This window comes from Physeter macrocephalus, chromosome 12, assembly GCF_002837175.3.
Source record: "Physeter macrocephalus isolate SW-GA chromosome 12, ASM283717v5, whole genome shotgun sequence".
In the NCBI taxonomy this organism is placed as follows: domain Eukaryota; kingdom Metazoa; phylum Chordata; class Mammalia; order Artiodactyla; family Physeteridae; genus Physeter; species Physeter macrocephalus.
The window spans coordinates 59,396,755-59,403,641 of NC_041225.1; the positions used below are offsets into that span (position 1 = coordinate 59,396,755).

A 6,887-nucleotide genomic window follows, 5' to 3' on the forward strand; every position below is an offset into this window, starting at 1 on the left:
TCCCTCTTGCGTCTCCCTCCCACCCTCCCTATCCCACCCCTCTAGGTGGTCACAAAGCACCGAGCTGATCTCCCTGTGCTGTGCGGCTGCTTCCCACTAGCTATCTATTTTACATTTGGTAGTGTATAAATGTCCATGCCACTCTCTCACTTCTTTTTCATAGATAAGTTCATTTGTGTCATATTTTAGATTCCACATAATAAGTGATAATCATATAGTATGTCTTTCTGACTCACTTCACTTAGTACTCTTTAGTGTTATCACTATTAATGCACAGTTCAGAGAAGCTGAGTATTAGGATTGAACCAATATGAGGTTTATTCTCTGCAGAATTCAGCAGACTTTTGGTCCCCAATAAATACGAAAGAATTAAAAAGGAAAGGCATTTACATAATAGTGTAGATTGCCTTTCACAATTTTTTCCTCCAAGTGAAAATTGAAGCTTTCAAATTTGTAAAGGCATTTTCAAAATAACAGCTTTATTGAGATACCATTCATATACCATATAATTCACCTATTTAAAGTGCACAATTTGGTGGTTTTAGCATATTCATAGGATTGTGCACCTGTCATCACTATCTAATTTTAGGATATTTTCATTACCCCAAAAAGAAACTCTGCCCATTAGCAGGCACTCCCCCTCCCTCCCCCTTCCACAACCTCCCAGCAACCACTGATCTTCTTTCTTTTTCTAATGATTTGCATATTCAGGACAGTTCATATATATGGTATCATGTACTATGTGATCCATCGAAACTGACTTCTTTCCTTTAGCACAGGTGTTCAAGGTTCATCATGTTGTAGCACGTATCAGTACTTCATTTTATGGCTGAATAACATCCCTTTGTATGGCTATACCACATTCTGTTCATCATCAGTTGATGGACACTTAGGTTGTTTCCACTTTTTATTATAAATAATGCTGCTGTGAACAGTTTTTGTGTAGACACGTTTTCATTCTCTTGGGTTACACCTAGGAGCCGAACTGCAGGGTCAAATGGTAACTCTGTAACTCTGTTTAACCTTTTGAGGAACTGCCAGACTGTTTTGCTAAATGCCTGCACCATTTACACTGCCACCAGCAGTGTATGAGGGTTCTGTTTCTCGACATCATTGTCAACAGTTGTTATTCTTTTGCATGTGGGTGTCCAATTATCCCAGTACCATTTATTGACATATAAAGGCATTTTTAATAGACATTATTTAAAGATAAAATGTGGAGATCATTCCTAATCTCATGTTTTGGACATTTCTAGAAATCTGTCCTTTGACAGTTTTCTCAGTCTTTGCCAATCTGTAGGAATCCTTCTGAGAAAGTTAGGATTAAAAAGAGATGTTATACTCAGGAATCAGAATATTGGATATGGATGTGGCACCAGTACCTAAAGCAATTCCCAAAATATTAGGTATTTTTCCTTTAACAGTGTATCTCTGCCTTCTGAAACGTTGGACTCTCTCCTCCACTCTGATGGTAGATCTGAACATTTCTTTATGCTGTGTGCATTAGAAAAATAATCCATTATGGGTCCTTGTTCTAAATACAACTCCTAATGAGATGAAGAAGCCTACCAGGCTTGGAAGAAATTAAAACAAAATAACCCTGACTAGTCCATAAACAAATTCATTATTCTGGGTGCAGCTGAAGCAGTGGCCAATAGCTAATAACTTATTAAGAGATGTCAGTCAAGAAGTGTTTCATCTTTAGTGAATTTACCAAAAAAAAAAGTGTTCTCTAGAGCAGTACTGAACTACAGGAGGCCAGCATCTCAACTGTTACATATTGTATATTTTTAGTCTAGTAGAGGTTTGTGCTAATTATGTTGACCATGATCACCAGTGCCTCCTAATGATTCAGAATAATTAAATTTGCTGTGTCTGACCTTTGGACATAAGAAATAGTTTATGGAAACTTCTATGGATAACATGATAGACTAGTGGATGGCCTATACATTTCCATTAAGAAAGAATCTGAGGGTTTTTTTTTTAAGTGCCTGCCTGAAAGGGAGCAGAGTCCACTTTGAAGAATAAGCGCTACGGTATTGTTTCTGCACTTTGCTACAGAAATAACTGAGCATTTCCCCTCCAACTGGAAACTCTAAACAGGAGGAGCTTATTGTCAAGGTGAGACAAGAGAAAACTAAAATTATTTATTAGCACCACCTGCTGGTTACTAGTGAGTATTTTTGAGTCTTAAAGTTTAAAGTCTTAAATTTTCCATCTTGAGGTTATTTCAGTTTCTTTATTATTAGATTTCGGATAAAATTTCATCATTTGAATGAAGTATTGAGCCACTAAGAAATCTTTAAGGGAAATTTAGCAGCTAAGAGTTTGAACAGATGAAAATTAAGATTCTAAAATAAACACACGTAGCATGGCAGTTGTATTTTTCAGGCTAATTTTTCTACACCCCCCCCCCCACGTTTCCATATCAAAGGTGTCTGGCCAGAAGGATCTGATGGGACAGATATCAATGCACTGGTGCGGTCCCACAATAGAAAGGTGATAGCTGTTGCTGATGACTTCTGCAAAGTCCACCTGTTTCAGTATCCCTGCTCCAAAGCAAAGGTAAAATCAACCTAATAAGAACTAGTGTCACAGGGCCTTTTGTTTGGGGATAATTTTTGTTTGGGGATATACTGTGTCAATGGTGGGAAAATATTCACAGGGTTACTAATTACTGTCTGTGATACTACAGTGTATGGGGGGAGGGAATAGGGCCGTCTGTAAGCATCCAAGCAGGCAGTGCTTGTCTTTTCCTTCCTCATTAAGGTAAAGGAGAAGACAGAGGAAGCCACTTGATGATGTTTTATTCATTTTCGTTTATTGTCCTTTTTTTTTTTTTCATTTTGATACCTTGGCAGTTTTAAATTTCTTCTAAACATATTAAAATATTTTATTTTTGGTACGTGAGCAACATTATGACTCCTAAGTCGTCTATAATCTTTCCAACCTAGTAGATTCTCCCCTAGCCATCTCAGTAGAATAGTCACTAAACTCTAACAAGCATGCAGAAGAGACTTATTTTTTTTTACAGTCTGAAAGTACAGCTGTCCAATTACTTTGTTTCTCCCATATAAATAGGTAGTAAAAGGAAATTACTGCTAGCTTTATTCCTCAGAGTCAATGACTTGTGGTTTTGATCTGAATTACCTGTTTCACAAACTGAATGACCTCCCTAACCTAGTCACCTCCATTGCTGTAAGTAGGCATGTGAAGAATGAGTTTTAATTCTCCTGATTTATTTCACGTAGGCTCCCAGTCACAAGTACAGTGCCCACAGCAGCCATGTCACCAATGTCAGTTTTACTCATAATGACAGTCACCTGATTTCAACTGGTGGAAAAGACATGAGCATCATTCAGTGGAAACTTGTGGAAAAGTTATCTTTGCCTCAGAATGAGGTTGTAGCGGATACTGCGCTCACCAAAGCCCCCGTCTCTTCCATTGAAAGTGTCATGCAGTCTGATGCTCCCGCACCACCTCCTTCCCAGCCCTTAAATGAGACAGCTGAAGAAGAAAGCAGGATAAGCAGTTCTCCCACACTTCTGGAGAACAGCCTGGAACAGACTGTGGGGCCCAGCGCAGACCACAGTGAGGAGCGGAGTGAGGGGGGCAGCGAAGACCTCGGTGAGCCTGTTTACGAAGAGCCAGCCCGCGGGATGAGCGATGAGCGGAGCGAAGGCGCCCTCCCCGGGGACCAGCAGGACCCTTCACCCCTGTCCTAACAAACACCAGGACTTGCGCGTGACTCCCTTTTTCCTTCGACTGCATGATGTGGTCTTGTGATAAAGTTCAGATAACAGGCCAGGAAGTGATGGAGAATCACTATTGATGGAGATTTTGGTTTCCACGTAATCTGTTTTCAATAGTCTTATCTTCCGTCTCTTAAATGCAGTCGACCTAAAGGTTCGGTTTGATGTGTGTTGAAAATTAACCAAACTTAATAGTAGGAAAAGACTGAAACATTAATTGTGTCTCAGAAATTACTGTGTATGTGAGTGGTATGATGTTAATACTGGAAACAAAAACAGCGGTTGTATAGATTTTAAATAAACCCCTCATTATCTGAGCAGGTTTTCTTCAGGAACAACCAGAGGCATCACAAACACTGTTACTCATCTGCTGGCTCAGACTGTGCTACTTTTTTTTTTTTTTTTCCTGATGCTGAAAATCAGAAAAACAAAACAAAAACCAAAAAAAAACCTTCTCTTACTGAGATTCCCTCCCACCCCACATGTCTAGTGGAAATTTTTTAGTTAAGAAAAACTTCATTAGTGCCATGAGCAGTAGTGTTGCCTTCTTAAATAATAACACCCTTGTCTTTCTTACGTAGCCAGCGGATGTCCAGATGTGCTTGTTAGTCTACCATGTAGGTGCTGCCTTTTCTAAGTCAGAGTGAGGAACAGTCCCTTAATTTCCTGTGTGCAAATCTATTTTATCTTAGAACTAAGAAAGCAGTGGTTTGTTACAGAGCTTTTAATGTATATTAAACCATTGATACTCCGAAATAATGGATTCCTCCAAGGATTCCTTTACTGGCCTAAACATTTTCAAATGTTTGGCATTCACGCGAATGAACGGAAGAAACTGCACGCCCATAAAATTGAACTTGGCTCATCTTAGCTTAGCCTTCATCATAATTTGCTCCTTCAATAACAGAAATATTAATAAAGTTTAAATGATTGAATTGGTGCTTGAAATTCACTGGCTTAGGTGTAATTTTCATACAGATTATTGAGGGATAAAATACTCAACAAATTGCAAATTCTTTTTTATATAAGTGTGAATAATAGTCACAGGCATTTTTTATAAATTGCATACTTAACAGACCTGCTATACACAGTGATTTTTCTCTGGTGCAGTTGCTTTAAGCCTTTCAATTCTGATGTGGCTATCCTCTGCTGTTTTGGGGCAGTGCATGTGTTATTATGCATTGGATAGTTTTTTAAAGTTTTGTCAGATGATTATGTTTTTCTTAAGTATGTGTTTCCTATTTTCAAAATAATTACAAATATGCATTTCCTATATATTTGTTTATACTTTGATTATAAAAAAAGACTTATTTTTTAACTTGCAATGTTTTGATATCTTTTTTTTTTTTTTGGTTAGATCATGTTTAGAAACTTTGGATGAGTTCAAAAGTCTTAAGTATGCAAGTGTTTACGTGACTGTGCCATTCCAAAGTGCATCAGAACTGTCATTCCCTTCTACTGTCTTCTCAGGAGTAATACAAATCAGGTATTTCATCATCATTTGGTAATACACAAACTTCAGTGAACTCCCAAGGACACTCACAACATTTGTATTCACATGCTGTATGTAAGGGTGTGGGTATGTGTGAAGGGGTGAGTGTAGACGCTCACTGTGTATCTCTATATAAGATATGCGCCACATTGAAAATACTCAGTGTGTTATCTCTGTGTATAGATATATGTCCATGTATTTCTCTTTCCTTTTGTTTACAACTGTTCAAAAAAAAAAACACACCTCAAAGTAGTTCCTTCAAAAGAAGGGAGGTAGACTCCAAGCAAGCAACCCATCACTCTTCAGTATGTTTGTACATACTTCTCAGAGAGCAGCAGTAGTATCAGGCATATATGTTTGCCTATTAGCTGTGGTGACTGAGTCATCAGGCCAGCATGTGCCATACCCTGCAAGAAAAATACTACGAGACAAGTAATTCTAGGAGAAGAAAAAGCATTTCTCTCCATGATAAGCAGGGAGTTTATTTAGGGACATCAGTCACCTTTGGGTTGCTGTTGTGTACCATGGAATTTATATTCGTGATATCTTGGGTGGTAGTTTCAAAAGACACTACTAATACGCAGAAAGCGTTCCAGCTCTCTATTGCTGGCAACTACTGTTTAACAGTCAATTAAATCTGTGATAATGGTTGGAAGTGGGTGGGATTATGAAATTGTAGCTGTTTTTAGAAAAACTTGTGAATGAATCCAAGTGTTTCATGTGAAGATGTTGAGCCATTTCTATCATGCATTCCTGTCTTATGGCAGAAAATTTTGAAGATATTAAAAAATAAAATGTTTCATTTGTCTCTCTAAATGTGTCTTCAGTCTTTTTTCATTTATGCTGCTAGTTTCCATGACTGTCCAATCATCAGAAGACATGACAGTTCAGAAGGACACATTTATCAGTTGACCACTGCCACTGCTATGGATACAGCTATTCTGGAGTGACAGACTCCATCTCATAATGTTAGAGGAAATTACTTCTGATTTATGCTTCCATTTAATAGGGAATAGCTTTATTTCATGTCTACACTCTCTCCAGTGTTTAACGTTAGGTAATCCTGGTTACCTGCCTGACCCGCCTCCACTGCCTGCCTCCCCGGTGTAGCCTGCCGGAAGCCCTTGAACTCAGCGTCCCGCTTTCGCCTTCTCTCCCGTGTCGCTCTCCCGTGACACATCCTCTGTACACCGCGACCATAAATTAGCTGCTACAAATTTTTCTTTATGAAGCATTAGACCAAGAGTATTCCATACATTCCCAGTTTTACAGTCATGGAAATGATGGGGTTTTCATCATCACCTTATTCATCCTTGTTGACTGTGAATATATGTTCACAGCCACTCGCATATACTAACCTGTGAGAGGCTGTCTTGGGGCAGGAATTCCTCTTTCAAGAATTCAGAGATGGGCTTCCCTGCTGGCGCAGTGGTTGCGCGTCCGCCTGCCGATGCAGGGGACACGGGTTCGTGCCCCGGTCCGGGAAGATCCCACGTGCCGCGGAGCGGCCGGGCCCGTGAGCCATGGCCGCTAAGCCTGCGCGTCCGGAGCCTGTGCTCCGCAACGGGAGAGGCCACAACAGTGAGAGGCCCGCGTACCTCAAAAAAAAAAAAAGAATTCAGAGACAAAATGGCTGACAGACA

The 6,887-nt window shown here is 39.5% G+C and overlaps 1 protein-coding gene across 4 annotated transcripts in view; it reads left to right on the plus strand.

Annotated features, from left to right (window-relative positions):
• The window catches only part of EML4 (EMAP like 4), a 164,389-nt gene extending 157,826 nt beyond the window's left edge, over positions 1-6,563 (plus strand). For 3 of the 4 annotated variants that reach the window (XM_028497090.2, XM_007112185.3, XM_007112184.4), the window contains 2 exons: positions 2,435-2,565; positions 3,252-5,103. In XM_028497090.2, coding sequence (XP_028352891.1) covers positions 2,435-2,565; positions 3,252-3,725 — 605 coding nt within the window. In that variant the 3' untranslated portion in view covers positions 3,726-5,103. The other variant, XM_028497091.2, reaches the window with a different exon arrangement.
• The last annotated feature ends 324 nt before the right edge of the window (positions 6,564-6,887 follow it).